We start from the raw sequence: 17458 nt of genomic DNA on the forward strand, positions 1-17458 counted from the left end.
TATTAGCCAAGCCAGAACCAGTTTAGAAGCCTTTAACATAAAACAAAGGGCATTGGAGACCAAACCATTCTGCCAATTCCAATGTGAGAAGCTGGTTTTGTGCCCTTTTCAAAACATACTTGAACTGTTTATAAGCCATGTACAGAAAGTTCCGCCACATTGAAACTTGACTTGCAATTGAATGTCACTTGATTTATTTCATAATCATGAAAAAATGAAGTCATTTCTAGTCTGTAAAATTAAATCATGTTAGAAGAGTGTTGCACAGCACACAACAATATGCCAGTGTCCTTCAGCCATATTCTCTTGGTTTTTCTCCTGGGCCTCTGTTAGAAGTCAACAGGAGTTTCCTTTGAATAGGACAGAATAAATATTTACCCTGAATCTTGAATAGCTTGGCTATTTTACGTTAGTTCCCAATTCATCAGTAAGTCCTGTGGGTATCAGAGTAAAATGATATTACCTGTTCTTTCTCACATTAAAAAAATATTGTCAAATCAGCATACAAGGTCCAAGACTTGTCAATTCATGTACACAACTTAAGCTTCTGCCATGTGTTAGGAAACTGCTTCACCCACTTTTAAACAGAAAATTCCACTGCCTGTTGGGAACTCTAACAGAGTGCAGTGCAGCTCTGGTTAAAGCAAAGCATAAAAGCAGATCAATGGGCACTATCCCCCTCTTTCCCGGTGGGAAACAGTTTCTCTGTGGTGGACAGAATCATGAAGCTGACTATAAGGACCTGCTTATGGGCATCACATTAAAAAGGAGAACCCAAAAGGGGGGACTGAGAGATCGTATTGAGCTGATGCATTTAGTGGGCAGCAGCACCCTCCTGGGGAGTTACCAGCCAAATGGGAAGGGGCTGAAATGCTGGGATTGGCTGTAGCTGAGATTACTTTTAGGACAAGGTGAGTTTCACCCAAAACCAATCCACAAATGCTTACAAATCTTAAAGAAAACTAAACATAACAAAATGGACAGATGTTCTGGCTGACATTAAGGGTAACATACTGGGGTTTTTCCAATTCAGAAAGCATTAGTCTCAGAAACAATGGATTTATACAGTAAAGCTCTCTGGATGCCATGTACTGCACTTGCGTGTCTCATGATAAAATACATTAAAAGAACTGGTAGGATGCTTCTTTCTGAGGAAATTCAGATGGCTGACATATTATTCTTAATCTGATCTGTCTTTCTTTGCATTGCACAGTGTTTCTTTCTTTGTGCATGTAATGCTTTTTCATCTGCGTAGTCACGAAGGCTGTGGCGTGCTCTGGGTGATACCCTTTTTCAGTGTGCTCTAAAGGTCAACTGATTTGGGCTATTGCCAGCTCCATGTAGTGTGAGTACCAAGTGCTGATGCAAAGGATTCCTCTCATGGGAAGCCAGCTCCTCTCCTTCAATGGGTAGAACTGGAGCTTGAGCATCTCAGCTGATTACAATGACAGCAGCATAATAAATGGAAAGAGGAAAGCTCTCAAGTTGGCAGACCCCAAACCAGTTCAAAACTAATTGCTCCAACTACACCTGGCAATCAGGAGGTGCTCAGTATACAGAAGTCATAGCATATAAACTCCTGCAGATGGAAGATTGGCAGTAAAAAGACACAACAGACTTTACTGTGAGTTAAAGAAAGAATTACTACATAAATGCTAATGTTTTGCTTTTTCGCAATTTAGTCTAGGTCAAGGCTATCTGAACTCAGATTGTAGATAATTTTAGAATGACCTATACATTAATAACTGTGTGAATAAAGAAGAAATTATTTTTGTCAGCATTTATGATACGGTGCTCCTCTTATCTCTGAGTCTCCAGTGCCATTTTTTTTCAGTTGATTGCAGCTTCAGTCGAGGAGTCTGTGACTGGAAACAAGATGCTGATGATGACTTTGATTGGAATCCTGCTGATCGAGACAGAGGTATTTAAATATCTGTCCTCTAGCTATGCTTTGATTTGATGGCTCACGCCCTTGAAAAAAAAGGGGATGGAGGGGAAAACAGAATCAAGAATTAGCTTTCCTATCAGTGGGTTATCTTTATAAAAGAAACAAGGAGGCAGAGAATACTGGGAGTGGAAATTGTTTATTTGAAATATCCAGTGCCAACTGGTAATCAGCAACATATTTCAACACAAATGAATCAATATATGAGAAAAATTATGAGAACATGACTGTTCAGTATGGCAAGGTACAAGGCAATGGAAACCTTACTACATGTTTTGTCTCTCCAAGACTGGTAGGGCATTTAACCACACATCTGCCATTTAGATGGATATAGCAATGTAGTCGCTCACGTGGCTTAGACAGCACTGTGATAACTGCTCAGAAATCTCAAACTCTGCAAGACAAACTAGTGGCAGCATTCCTCAGAAGGAGCCAAGGGCAGGGGTCTATTCAAGGACAACCGATACCTGACCTGGTGCCAACGGCAGGCCTGCTAAAACCTGAGAAAGAGCTCCACGAGTGCCATGTGTGACGGCTGTGCAGGTGTATATAAAAAGGTGTGGCTGAAAGAACTTGTTTGAAAAGCTGCCTCTTCCTCTGTGACACAGGAAACACTGCAGAAGTTGCTGCAGTAGGGATCGGTGGATCCTGCAGACCCCGCAGGCCACTTTCTCCAGTTCCTGCACACACATTTCCTCCCTCTTCCCTCACAGTCTTTCCATCCCAGTCTTTCTTCACTAATTCTTTCTCTCCTGCTCCATAGGTTTCCTTTTCCCCAAGTCCCTTCTTTGTGCTGCCACTTCCAGGAAGACCTTACCCTGACCTTACCTCATCTCCCCAAACTTACATCTGTTGATTATGACTTTATTTACAGGGCCAGATATTTAATCTGTTTGTCACTTTGTGTGTTTCTGTCATTTCACTGGTCCTCCAGTATCTGGGAAATAAGATATCAGTACCTTCACTAGTTTGTCATCACTGCAGAGGACAGTGGAGTATTGAGCTAGTTCAGCTACTGGAAATGGTCTGACCACAGAGGCACAGCAGCACGTTTCAGGCTGTTGCATTTGAAAAATGGAGATGGTTTTGCCTTTGAAAGTTAGTGCAGGAAGAATGACTGTGATTGCCAGTGAAATATGAACTCATCTCCTCTGTAAACTGATCTGTCTTCCAACAGTGCAAGCTTATTCCTTGCAAAGTACACTCCCTGCTGCTTTTCTCCAGCCTGATTTTAAATTATTCAAGTAACACAGCTTCCACATATTCTTAGTAAATATGTATTCAGTTTGCTAACAAATAACATAAGTCCACTAAGGATGTCTTTTCCTTTTTTATGTTACAAGGCGATGGGTACTACATGGCAGTTCCAGCTTTTGTGGGGCACAAGAATGATATGGGGCGTCTTAAACTTCTCCTCAGCGACCTCAAACCAAAGAGCAGCTACTGCTTGATTTTCAGTTATCGGCTTGCTGGCGAGAGAGTGGGAAAACTTCGAGTGTTCCTGGCAGACAAAAAACCTGCTCTTGTCTGGGAGCAGAACAAAGGAAAAGATGAAAGGTGGAGAACAGGAAAAATAGAGATATTTCAGGGGACTGAAACAACCAACAGTGTAAGTATAATACAATTCATGAGTCAACTACCATAACCAACACAACAGCTTAATTTCCTAATCCTCAAGTGTTCCACCAGCTGTTTTATAGGCATCACTTACTGGCCATCGAAAGGCTTATCTGAAATGGGAAACAGGAGCACACATTTTAAGAGGCAGAAAAGCTATTATCTGGTTGTAATTTCAGAAGTGAGTTACCCAAATTAGTTAGGACATCGATGCCGGTAATCCTGTCATTTTTACAAAAGCTGCATCAGATCATAAATTAACACAGGCTATCAAAACCTCTCCTTTATATCTCGTGCAACAGAAGCATACCTCCATGCCTGAAAAAATGAAAATTTTCCATTTCATAGGAGCAGATGCTCTCAAACCACACTAAACCAGACCATTAGAGCAAAAGGAAACGTCATGTATAATCAAATTTGGGCAATCACCTTAGAAGCAGGACATACTAGCCAACGGAGAACACTGTGCACTGATGTATGCCAGAAAACTGCCTCAATCAGGACTTCAGCAAGTTTCTCCTTGCAATTCTAGGGCCTGGTTTTCATTTATGTGACTGAATGTTTTCAGTGCTCTGTAAAGGCTTCTACTGTATAACTGAATACTATGAGTATAAATGAAATGCAAGCCCTTTTTAAAGTTCCTTGTACTGCTGGAATGATGTAGAAAATCCCTTACATAAATGAGAATCAGACTAAAATAAAAACCCAGGAATTCTATTCATAAAAATGAACCTACTCTCTACATATAGTATACACACTATACTATAGAGAGAAAATATATACAGTATATACACCCAAAACCTAAGGATCCAAATAGATTGAAAATGAACAGTTGTAATATCTTCAAGAAATGAAGTGCACTAACATCACATATTATGATAAAACTACATTATTATAATAGGATTTCACTCAATTCACATTTTCTTTCTAAAAAGAAAATAAGTAATCTTATTAAAGGAATCCATTTGATTTTGAGTTCAAATAACACATGGAAAACAGAAAAACTGTGAGGATTTAAGTCATTAAGTCCTGTATTGTGATAAAATGTTCCTCAGAGATAGCATTATAACTAATTAGCATTAAGAGTTGCTAAATGGTTAGATAAACTACATTTTCACTGTTAATACATCTCTTTTCTTATGACAGGTCACCTTTGAATCAGAACGTGGAAAGGGCAAAACTGGAGAAATTGGAGTAGACAATGTGATACTAATTTCTGGTCTATGCCCAGAAGATACCTGATAATGGATATCTGAGTATGCTGGATTTAATCCTATTTTTAACATTTGCCTTACTGGTACTGTATTTTTGTATCATTTTCTTTGTTAAAAAAACAAACCAAACAAACAAATAAAACATAAAAACTATGCCTTGAACGTCACACAGCAATGCAAACAGAAAAACTGACATGTGCAAGATGCAGAGTACACTTTTTTAATTAGTTATTCTAATACATTCCTTGATTATAGCACTACTGTCTTTTATAATTCAAGGCCAGGTTTCTAAAGTATTATTTGTCTAGCTTTTTTACAAATTCTACACGCTTTTATTCCTTAAAGTTCTTTTCAAGGCTATTCTTAAGTCTTCTGGTTCATTTCTTCTACTCCACAAGTAATGTACAAGCAGTATTTAAGAGGATGTTACTACTTCTGGTGATGTAATCTTAACTTCTGACTTAGATTGTAGATATTCAATCAATTCAGCAAGTAAGAAGAAAGGAGCTTTATTTCTTTCTTGATGGAGCTAAGCAAGTTGTAAGTGGAGTCATGTCTTTGAGGAATATTTTCATTACTAATAAAGTATGTAAAATACCTTGTTTGTCATGAGTGTCTTTGAGTCACAAAAATCACTGTTTAGAAATGATCCCTTCATAGTTTTATAAGCATTTCATGTTCATCATTAACAGATGATGTTACCAACTGGCACCGAAGAAAAAGAACAAAAATAATGACCCATTATTAGCACTTCAGAAACTTCACTTTATGTACTGACCTTCGGGAACAAGTTGGCTCCTGCTGGATTGCAGGCCTGCTTTACCCCACAGAAGTGTAAATGAACAGTTTTCATTTTCCAGTAGACAATATAGCCTAGTGGCCACAAAATAAGGCTCTTTCTTCCAGAAGTGAGGGGAAAAAAGGAAAAAAAGAAAACAAACAAACAAAACCAAACAAAAAAACCCCAACCAACCAACCAACCAACCCAAACCAACAACTTTGTTGTTCCTTCGTGTCCCTTCAAACTTCAGCCAAAGGGCTGGAGACTATCTGCCATCTTCAGGAGCAAGAAGGTGAGCAGAACCTTCTCCCACAAACTAGGAGCTGCCACCCACCACCACGCTTACCCACGCACACGTACACGTACACATACACGTGTGAGGAGGGTCTACAATCCAGGTTCCATCTTTTCTGAAAAGAAGTCAAATGACAAAGCTGTGGAGGACAAGACCAGGCAGTGCTACAGGCTCACGGAAGAGTGGCTGGAAAGCTGCCTGGCAGAAAGGGATCTTGGGGTGTTGACTGACAGCCCAGCTGAACATGAGCCAGCGGTGTGCCCAGGTGGCCAAAAAGGCCAACAGTATCCTGGCTTATATCAGCAATAGTGTGGCCAGCAGGACTAGAGAAGTGATTGTGCCACTGTACTCAGTGCTGCTGAGGTCCCACCTTGAATCCTGTGTTCAGTTCTGGGCTCCTCATCATAAGAAAGACACTGAGGTGATGGAGAGAGTTCAGAGAAGGGCAATGAAGCTGGCGAGGGGTCTGGAGCACAAGTCTGATGAGAAACGACTGAGGGAACTGGGGCTGTTCAGCCTGGAGAAAAGGAGGCTGAGGGGAGACCTTATCGCTGTCTGCAACTACCTGAAGGGAGGTTGTGGCATGGAGGGGGTTGGTCTCTTCTCCCAAGTAGCAAGTGATAGGACAAGAGGAAATGGTCTCAAGTTGTGCCAGGGGAGGTTTAGATTGGAAATTAGGAAAAAATTCTTCACGGAAAGAGTTGTCAGGCATTGGAACAGGCTGCTCAGGGAAGTGGTGGAGTTGACATCCCTGGAGGTGTTTAAAAGGCACAGAGATGAGGTTCTTAGGGACATGGTTTAGTGCTAGAGTTAAGTTATGGTTGGACTCGATGATCCTGAGGGTTTCTTCCAACCCAAATGATTCTATGATTCTATGATCTTCTTCTGTCTTGTGATCTCTTCTGAAGGTACCTAACAGTCTGAATCCCAAGAGGACAGGGATGCCCATGGAGAAGCCCTGGATCATGAAACGTTCAGTTAAACATGCATGCACATATTTTCCTCTTGGTTACCTCTGTGTATCACCTCCTAAACTGACAGCTCATTGTTTATTGTTAGTGACATTCTTTATTTTATTTAGTGTATGAAGAAGGAGACATCCAAGATAATTTAATCTTATAGAGCAACACTAGAGAGCCTCAAAAAATTCAGCCTGTACAAACCTAAGCTTTTTAATAAAAAATAACTACAAAAGCTCAAACACCTTGAATGGCACCTATGAAGCAAATCACGGATGTTTGAGACATTTCTTGTTGAAACACAACATTTTTGCACTTTGCACATAGTTAAGGAAAGTGTAAGCAAGACTGGAAATGTATGGAAAGTTTACAATAGCTATGTAATCAGAAAATGGTTGTTCCTTTTTATAACCGGTTTGTGTTATGAACAGGTGCTCTGAGAACTGTACATGGACTTCAGCTTTGACAGATGAATTTCTCTCCTGATGCCTTTGGAGGTGCGGAGGGAATTGCAGAGTAAGGACTGGAGAAAACCAAACTCTCTTTAATCTCAGAGAAAAGACTGTGGGAGTTTCAAAGTGAGGAGAAAGTTACCTCAGTAGTGGATTGGATGCTGAGTGTGATCTCAGGATGCCTGAAGAACATGGTCACAGTGAGGCAGAAAAGTGAAAGAAGTGCTTTTCTGGACTCACTCCTCATCTGACTCTCCGAACTACCCTTACTGAAGACCAAGAAAATAAAAGATTCATTTTCTTGAAATCAAATTCTACGTTTAGCTTCAAACAGCAATAACTTACATGTACACAGTGTCCCTAAAGCCTAAGAAGCCAAAGAATTGTCACAGTCTCAAAAATTACAGTGCAAATGATATGTTTGAACTATGTATGTAGAGCAAACTGACTCTACCTAAAAAAGTGCAGCTAGGAATTCATTGCGTGTGCAGTTATTTGGCATGGAAAGATAAATGCTGCCTGTGGAAGGCATAGTATAATAACTAAAGACTATTTGCTCGCTTCACAAACTCGAGAGAGCAAACACAAGCAACATGGTCTGATACAGAGCCTGATGTGCTGATATTTATTCATTGTTGGTTGAACTTTATCCCACCATAAATCATGACTGTGACAAGTACTTTAGTAGTAGCATTCCACCCAAAAGACAAGACAAAAATAGAAGATTTTGCATTTCATGGAACGAGTAAGAAAATTATCTGCACAGATCAATACAGACTGCAATAGTTGCCATAAGGCTTCCTGTAGTGATGCAGTTGTTTCTCATTTGTTTGCAATGGATTGTCAAATATAAGACAGCTTGCATCACAGCAGACCATAAAAATAATTCAAATATAATAAGATCTGAAGAGTAAAACTGAAACCTTTTTTGTTGTGAATAAATTCAAAGATAGGTTCTGCAGAAGCAACAAAATAAATCCATTATGTATAGACATTCATATAAATCACATCAGTGCATCAGCAAATCAACTGGTATTGTTTGCAACATTCATTCACAGATGCAAGTGCTCAAGGCAAAAGCTACTTGTTTCTCCTTCAGATTAAAGGGCATATTATGCCCACAGTCATTAATGCCTCACAATGTTCCTGACGGTTTTCCATTACTGTGAAATGTGAAATCCATTATCTGCTTGATTATTTTAGACAGCAAGGAAACTGCACTGGGAGTACTTTAAAATGTTTAAAGTATGCTACAATCAAGTGGCTTGAACTTTGATAACATCATTTGCAACTCTTAAGTCTGATAATAAACTTTGGAGACAGTACTCTGCCTACAAATTCATGGAAAAAAAAAAAGCTTCCAGCTAATTACCCAAATCTATATTACATCCTTCAAAAACTACTCAACAGATGTGATCACTAAATCCTGAAGGTTGTATAACAAAAGGTTTCAATCACTTTTCTTCAACCGCCAAAAGAATTAAAGGAGACATTTTGTCAAGCTTGAATACATGGAAAAGCTCAGGCATGTTCCCACAAGATGATTATCTTGTAACCTGCAATTGAAAGGAACTTAAAACATTTTCCAGCTATTAGATGCTATTTTTATATATTAAGTAAGGATTTCCCACTGCAATTTTTAAGGATCCTAAAGATGAAGATAATGGAGAGATGCTTTCAATGACTGCCGCTCATTTATTTCATAATTGCTATACTTTCTAGGACAGAGACATACACCTGCATGTACTGGAAGTATTGAAATTCATGATAATATATTAATGAAAAGGTAAATAACAAGGAAGTGGTCAATAATTTATTTTGTTGTATATGTACTGTTACATAAAATCTCATAGCAACAAAAGATTTTTTATGGGAAAGTATTTCTAATGTTGATAGTTATTAACCTCTCAAATACCTGACTTTATAGTTTGATTTCAACATATTTAGACATTCAATCCCTTTGACTCTCTCCCTTCCAAACCCCAGCTCTTCAGGAAGTGCACATTATAGAACTGTTGAGAGAACATTGATCGTTAATTATTTATTCAGGCTATATTTGGTCTTCAGTGATTCAGTAAAGCATGACTCACAATGGTTTAGAAGGGTTTTTTTGTTGTTGTTGTGGTTTGGGGTTTTTTTTGAAATAGCTTCATACTCTGTCTAAAAATCTCTAAATTTCTTAACATTTCTGTAATGCATTATACCATTATCCAAAATACTGTTTGTACTCTACACACACAATAGCAAAGCTGGCAACTCATTCAGCCACTTTAGATCTTTTTCCAGAGCTGACTGCCTACTCCAGTGCATTCTGCTGGCTGTACAGGGAACATCGGTACTTAACTTTGATGACCAAAATCTGTTTGCTGAACTGGACACCTCTGAGGTTCAGCCAGTAAATCTGACTTAGGTGGGTAAAGCAGACAATTAGAATCTGGCCCTTGATTTCACACCAATAGCAGTTTAACATTAAACCTCCACATTTTGATTCGCTGCAGTTTATTACAGATATTATAATCTCTGTGTTTTGACTCACTGCAGGATTACAGTTTTCTTGCTATAGTTGATAGCTTAATACTTTATATTTTTGTGTACTGCATCAGGAGTTGTCTTCTCACCTGAAAACTTGGCTCAATTTACAATTATATAATAGCATTGAAAAAACAGAAGTCACAAACATGATAAAACAATATAGAATAAATATAAAAAACTTTGAGAAATACATGCCATAAAGTAATCAGAAACAATATATTTCAAAAATACCCCAAAAAACTATTCTTCCGTCAAGCACTAATTTTATTCTAAACTAAGTAACATTCACAACAGATTTAAAAAGCACTAGAGTGGATCCTCTACTCAAGAAAGCCACACATTGACTTACGGTGAATTACTCATTAACATCACCTTCCTGCCCAGAATGTTAATATAGGGCAGTCCTAATTTTCTTTGTCTTCTTTGAAACTGCCAGAATGTTAAAGTAGTCACCTTTCCTAGAGGTGAGGGGGCACTTGTAGAATGACTTAGCTATGTGTGTTGCTAAAAATGTGAGTGAAAATGTGAACAGCAAGGTGACAAAGTTTGCCTTCACGGTTCAAGACAGTCAAGCCACAAACTGACTGCAAAGAATCTTGTGATACTGAATGACTGTGCAAGAAAATGGGATGGGAAAATCAATTGTGGGTGACTGCGAAGCAATAGACTAGGAATAAATAATCCTCTTTATATCTTCATAGTCACTGGATCCAAATTAGCTACTGCCGCTAAGGAAAATGGTCTGAGAATGACTGTATTTTCCTTTTAAATGTTCACTTATACTGAAAAAGACAAAAAAGCACATCAAGCATGTAAATTCTCCATGTCCATACCCAGCTCCCATATATTTTTCCTGTATTTCCTGTACTGACGCTGCTGTCCACCATGTCCTGCAGTGGAGGAACACAGGACCACTTTGTAGTTGATTTATTTGCTGGTTCCTTCAGAAGAGTCAATGGACTTATCAGTGGTCATGAGAGTTTGGAGGCTTTCTTCTTTAACATCTATTTCAAGAACACTGTGTGTATGTCAACAGCCTCAGGGCTCACACAACAAATTAATATTTGACTAACCAACATCAGACAGGTTAGCTGTGGATGTATAGCAGAAAGGAGAGGCAGAGAGATATAACTCTTGGTTTCTCTCAAGTTAAATACTCTGTGCAGTATTTAACTGGGCAAGTTACTTAGATGGCTTTGTAGCATTCCACTCACTCTAGCAGAATTTTTTCACAGATCCTACCGGTAATTCAATTTTGGGTCCTTCTGGTGGTATGATACCCCCACCATGTATTGATATACCTGCCGTAGAAGAGCCAGGAAACACATGGGAGTATCTCTCATTAACACTACCAAGTTCATCAGCAAGTTTGCTGATGACACCAAACTGGGAGGAGTGGCTGACACGCCAGAAGGCTGTGTTGCCATCCAACAAGACCTGGACAGGCTGGAGAGTTTGGCAGGGAAAAATTTAATGAAATATAACAAGGGAAAGTGCAGAGTCTCGTATCTGGGTAGGAACAACCCCAGGTTCCAGTATAGGTTGGGGAATGACCTATTAGAGAGCAGTGTAGGGGAAAGGGACCTGGGGGTCCTGGTGGACAGCAGGATGACCATAAGCCAGCACTGTGCCCTTGTGGCCAGGAAGGCCAACGGCATCCTGGGGTGTATTAGAAGGGGGGTGGTGAGTAGGTCGAGAGAGGTTCTCCTTCCCCTCTACTCTGCCCTGGTGAGACCTCATCTGGAATATTGTGTCCAGTTCTGGGCCCCTCAGTTCAAGAAGGACAGGGAACCGCTGGAGAGAGTCCAGCGCAGGGCAACAAAGTTGATGAAGGGAGTGGAACATCTCCCTTATGAGGAAAGGCTGAGGGAGCTGGGTCTCTTTAGCTTGGAGGAGACTGAGGGGTGACCTCATTAATGTTTATAAATATATAAAGGGTGGGTGTCACGAGGATGGAGCCAGGCTCTTCTTGGCGACAACCAATGGTAATACAAGGGGTAATGGGTTCAAACTGGAACACAAGAGGTTCCACTAAAATTTGAGAAGAAACTTCCTAGTGAGGGTAACAGAACACTGGAACAGGCTGCCCAGGGAGGTTGTGGATTCTCCTTCTCTGGAGACATTCAAAACCCGCCTGGACGCCTTCCTGTGTAACCTCATCTAGGTGTTCCTGCTCCGGCAGGGGGATTGGACTAGATGATCTTTTGAGGTCCCTTCCAGACCCTAACATTCCGTGATTCTGTGATCCTCATTCCCTAGGTCCAGTACTTTCCAGCATTACAGAAAATGCTCCACTACCCTCTGAGTGAAGAACCTTTTCCTGATGTCCAACCTAAACCTCCCCTGGCACATCTTCCTGCCATTCCCTTGGGTTCTGACATTGGTTGCCACAGACAAGAGATCAGCGTCTGCCCCTCCTCCTCCCCTTGTGAGGAAGCTGTAGCCGCCATGAGGTCTTCCCTCAGTCTCCTCTCCTCCAAGACACAGGATAGGACAGTGCACAAAGACAGGCGCGCGTTCCCCTCGCTGTCACAGACTGGCTGGTGGGTGGCAGTCATACGAGCATCCCACCACGTGCCCAAGAACAAATTGGAATGAGTTTAACCCACACTGGCTGAGGCACATGGAAATAACCAGCATGAGCAGCCACAATGGGAGAGGTGAGCAGTGTTGCTGCCAAGCTCATCCACCACCCCGTTCTGAAGCTTTTATCTGGTCACACATAAGCAGCAGCAGTTCAAAACCAGCCTAAGAAAATCCAGAGCCTGATCCATCTCCCTCTCAAAACTGGATCAGAGCCTAAAAACCATGAGTGACCCTTGAAACGAATTGCCAGCTAAGGCTTCTTTCTTTGTGTGAATGAACACACCTCAAATGCTGTGAGGGGAGGTACTCTCACAAAATGAAATCTGTCAGAGTCCCAAAGTATGGCCCAGTTCTTGGACTTTCAAAACCTATGGACATGAGATTTGTGTAGAATTCGTGTATATCCTCTTCCATATATTAAGGATGAAGGAAGAGGTGATTGTCTATAACAGTTTGGTCCCACTTCATTTCATTATAATGATTCACTTAATACTGCTCGCATTATGTCATTTTTTTCCTTGCTAGCAGAATGGTAAGGACCCTTTCCATTAACTGAATCATATGCCTAGATCATACACAGATTTTGGTTGGTTTGTTTGTTTGTTTTTCTGGGATCTCTAAAACCAATATAAATTCAAGACTTATTGACAAAATGACCTTCAAACTGAAGAAACCTTAAACTGAAAAAAATCTCTCCAGAAAGAACTACAGCACTGGACCACAAAATAAACACCATAGTGAGTACCTCTCTTTCTGGGGGCCCTTTTTCATTTCTTTCAAAATTTGCTAGATCTGAGCACCTCTATTAAGAGAGCACAAATCTTGTTATGGTATCCTGCCACTGAAGCAAACTGGCCACTATAGAACAAAACAGTGGAAGAAGTCGACATTGGGCAACCCAAGAACAGGAAAGGGAACTCGGGGTAAGAGTCACTAACTGGAGCATGGGATAAACATGAAAGCTGACCTTGCATGCAGGTAAACAGGGAGAGATATTTTCTTGTGTCTGATTCTTACTGCTCCCTGACCATATTTATGTTTCCTCTTACTATGAGATTTGGTATCTCAGTCAGTCAATTCAACCATTAAATAATTCAACCATTCCTGCTATCCCATCTGCCTTCCTACACAAGATGGAAATGATTTTGAGGGCTTTATGCTAGGATAGATATAACTGTGTACTTCCACTCAAATTGCATGCTAAGTTAAAAGTCTTCCTTTTGATGTACATTCCCCTGTCGGGAGAGAGATGCCTCATCTGGCTAGTGTCTGTTGGGTTTGGGAGACAGATACAACTGCAAAGACATAAAATCTCTTGCCAGTGACAGATCGAGCCATGAACACATTGGCCAGTCAGGGCTCACAGATGAATTCAAGCAGTGGGAAAGAATTCTTCAAAGTCACTGCAGGATATTTTCCTAGTAGCCTCCCACATCTCCAGCTTCAGCAGTTTGCTGTTCACAGTACCTGCCTCTTGTTGCTGCTGCTCTGCTGCTCCAGGCACGACCTTTCCTGAACACTAGGCCATGCAGGGTCATTCTCCTTAGTCAGTCAGTGCCATGATTAATCATTCTTGGCTTCCAAATTTTCAAGGATAACGTGATCTAATTCTTCCTAGGCAGGAAACACAATAATAAAAATCATGCTTTAAAGTCAGTGCCAGAAAATGTCCGTAATTCTGAATAAATCCATTTTATTTAGCCATGCTAATAAAGAGTGTCTGAACACTTGCCACCATTTGTCTTTACAGTCATTATCACAGAGGTTTAATACAAAACTATCTTGTGGCCAACTCAGTGCTTTACAGACCTATAAAGAAAAGCTGTGTGACGTATAAATCAAAAAAGATGATGGTTCTCTATAGGGCTGATGTTACTTTTAATAAAGACATTTGTAGTTCTGCCTTCCTTTGATTTTCAGGCTGGAGGCAAGAGCAATTTTTAATCATTTATCACAACTTTGGCATTCGAGCTTTCTACTGAAATGGAGACAAATTCTGTTCTCAGGCATGTTTGTATAGATCTATTATTCATCTAATTTCACTACAGACACTTTAATTTACACTGGGCTCACCAAGAGCTGGCAATGAATTTGCGTCCCTGTCTAGGAGCATTTCTAGCAAGGGACCAGTTACCAGTTCCCTTTCAGGTTTTCAGGGAGGATCCAATTTCCTTGATTCCACTCCGAAAGGAACAGCTGCTGCCATTACCCGTGCACAAGGTTTCAGAGAGTTCAAATCATCGCTCCAGGGATTTGAGAGGAAACGCCTGTCAGTTCTTCCTGCCACAACACATTTTGCCTGAGCTATTCTGAAGAGGTAGTTGTTACAATTCCAAGAATGGACAATAAAAAGGAAAGACCAAAAGTTATCCTTTGAAAAACAAATTGAAGAAAGAAGACTTTTAAGGGAACTCACTTACATCTTGTTTGAAATAACTCCATTGCAAATATTTTGTGAATGGGAGTACATCTCTGCAGTATTTCATTACTAATGTGTTATCAATATAGGTAATCTTTAAAACTCATTAAATAAAGCTTTTAATTTCATTAAAAGAAAATGCTTTACCATTGTGCTACTTTCAGTGACGGCGTTCTCTTTCATAAATATGAGTACTTATTAATAAACAAAGTAATACGAGTGGCAATTTTGCCGGATGTTTCCTGCTCGATGGCAAACCAGAACAGTTCACGTGTGTTCTTATGCTAACATTGTCTTTTATGGAGATCATATGCAGAAAATGCAAAACCACAGCTCACTTAAACTCAGAAATGCTAAGTTTTTATAGCATGTCCAAAATAATGTGGTGTCCCACTGTGGGACTATATGATAAAGTAGTATGCTACACAATAAAATAGCAGCCTGTTATGACATTATGATATGACATAGTTTTAAAAATTAGATTAAAATATAAAAAATAATTTTATAGGATAAATAATACACAACCATCTTGCTATGATTATGTTTTTCTTTAAATAGAACCATTATTTTTAAAAAAATCTTTTTTAGGGAAGCCTACTTGATACTATCCTGTTCAAGAAACTTATGATGGATATTGTTTGACCAACATTTTTCCAACCAGTTCTATGGATATTTAACACTTTATCAGCTGGCAGAATATCTCCCTTCACTGAATAGAAGTCTATGTTTTTAGAGAAGCAGATACTTGTCATGGCCAATGCTAAAGTCTCAAGGAAGTTGTCACTTTTATAGCAGCACTGAATTTATTTTGGAAAACCAAGCAAACACAAAACTCTACATATATATAATTACACACATACACACATATATATGAATATAACGGGTATATAATTTTATCACAGATTTCTTTTGTTTTGCTTCAGGGGTGATTTAGAAAGCATTATTGTCTCTGTGATATAAAAGAGAAATTGGAATAATGATCCCTTATTCATTAGATCGAAGATGATTTAATGGAGATACCTGAGCAGCCCTTTGAGTGAGGAACCCGTCTCCAGGAAGGGCACCCTCAGTTCTGATCCCTGCTGACCATGAGGAGCAAGTCATGCTCCTTCTTGTGCCTTCCTGCCAAGGGAGGGATATAAGGAATCCTACATGTACCATGCTCACAATTGTACAGATAGAGAATAGTTATAGAACCCTAACCCTAACCCTAGCATTGTAAAGCCCTCTCCTGGGAGCCCCAAAATGAGATTAAACCACCAGCTCTTGAATATTGCAAGATGCTGCTGACCTCATGACATACATATGCTGAAAAAAATACTTAAAAATATGTAAGATGGGCCATTTGATGACATGCCACATTTGGACCTGGAAGGCTTGGATAGTGATGCTGTTCTGCTGGTATTTTACTGTGCCAATTCTGGAAAGCCATGTCATCTGCTTGAAATTCTTCATTGCCTGTTTCATAAAACTATGGACTCTTTGGGATAGCTTCTATCCCACACTTTGTTGCTGTGTGAGCCACAAAGATGAGGTAAAAAGGAAGCCTGATCTCAGCTATGGCCTCCAGCTAGCCAGGGCTAACAATTGCACCACCCTTCACCAATGAATTTGTGAGTTTGGCATAAATTCATTGCAAGTTAGGTATTAAAACAGAATTAGCAATCATTTAGGGTTCCTCACTTATCAGTGTATAATGCAACTACTGCAGCACTAGCAAGTAAAGATTCAATACCACTCAATAATGAACACTGGTTTGTTAGAATAATTTCATAAATTGCTTATGTGTTTTTTTACATCCTATACAGCAATTCAAGGCCTTTTGTTTTCTTTGTGATCAGTATTGGTGATGTTCATTATGTGAAAACAGGGAAAGAGAGGTATGGCTGACATAAATGATATTCACGGGGAAACACTTGGCAGGTTCAGGTAGGTAAGTTCAGTTTACTGTCAGCAGAGGGCAACATAGGCCTCATTAGTGAATAAAACTAAAAATATTTAAAAAACACACCGACTTTTTACTGTAATTGAGAATAAACCCCAGCATACACCTGTACATTTGCTGTAGAGTTGAAGCTGTAGAAGCATTCGTCTTTTGCAAAATCATTTTGAATGTCCTATGTAAACCATATATGAAAGAGGACAGCACAAATAAAGGCAATGGCAAACACCTTAACACCTTTGTTTTCACTAAAATACATCAAATTTTAGGTGTTTACTGCAGAATTTCATATGTACACCACACTTCATTATATCCAAAAAGCTGCTACCCCATGAAGTAAGTTTTACAGTATTTATTTTCTTTAACCCTGTGTATACCAAAAGCTCCAGTTGTCATTCAAAAGACTAGTTGGTTCTACTAAAAGTAATGCAGTACAATGCTGAAAATGAGAAGTTTTAAAACGTTTCTTCTGTTCTCCATTAGCTTTAGGTATGATACTCATTCACACCACTCGGTGTGTCGCACTCTTTCCCAGGCTGCGTTTGCTTGAGAAGGACATGACTCATGGTTAAAGCTTACCCTCATTACCAAGGTTAAAGTTTAAGCTCACATGAATATCATCTACTTTTTCGTTTGTCTCAGGGCTGAGGGGAGATAAAGGCCTTTTGCAGCGTTCCGCTCCCAAGGCCTGTGCCCAGTTCCTGCCCCACCAGCCC

At 39.8% G+C, this 17458-nt stretch overlaps 1 protein-coding gene across 1 annotated transcript in view; it reads left to right on the forward strand.

The window, feature by feature from the left end:
- EGFL6 (EGF like domain multiple 6) overlaps positions 1 to 5334 on the forward strand; it is a 41230-nt gene extending 35896 nt beyond the window's left edge. The window contains exons 11-13 of the mRNA XM_065640244.1: positions 1835 to 1921; positions 3289 to 3554; positions 4709 to 5334. Coding sequence (XP_065496316.1) covers positions 1835 to 1921; positions 3289 to 3554; positions 4709 to 4804 — 449 coding nt within the window. The 3' untranslated portion in view covers positions 4805 to 5334. The remainder of the gene's footprint in view (positions 1 to 1834; positions 1922 to 3288; positions 3555 to 4708) is intronic.
- The last annotated feature ends 12124 nt before the right edge of the window (positions 5335 to 17458 follow it).

This window comes from Caloenas nicobarica, chromosome 1, assembly GCF_036013445.1.
Source record: "Caloenas nicobarica isolate bCalNic1 chromosome 1, bCalNic1.hap1, whole genome shotgun sequence".
Classification (NCBI taxonomy): Eukaryota; Metazoa; Chordata; class Aves; order Columbiformes; family Columbidae; genus Caloenas; species Caloenas nicobarica.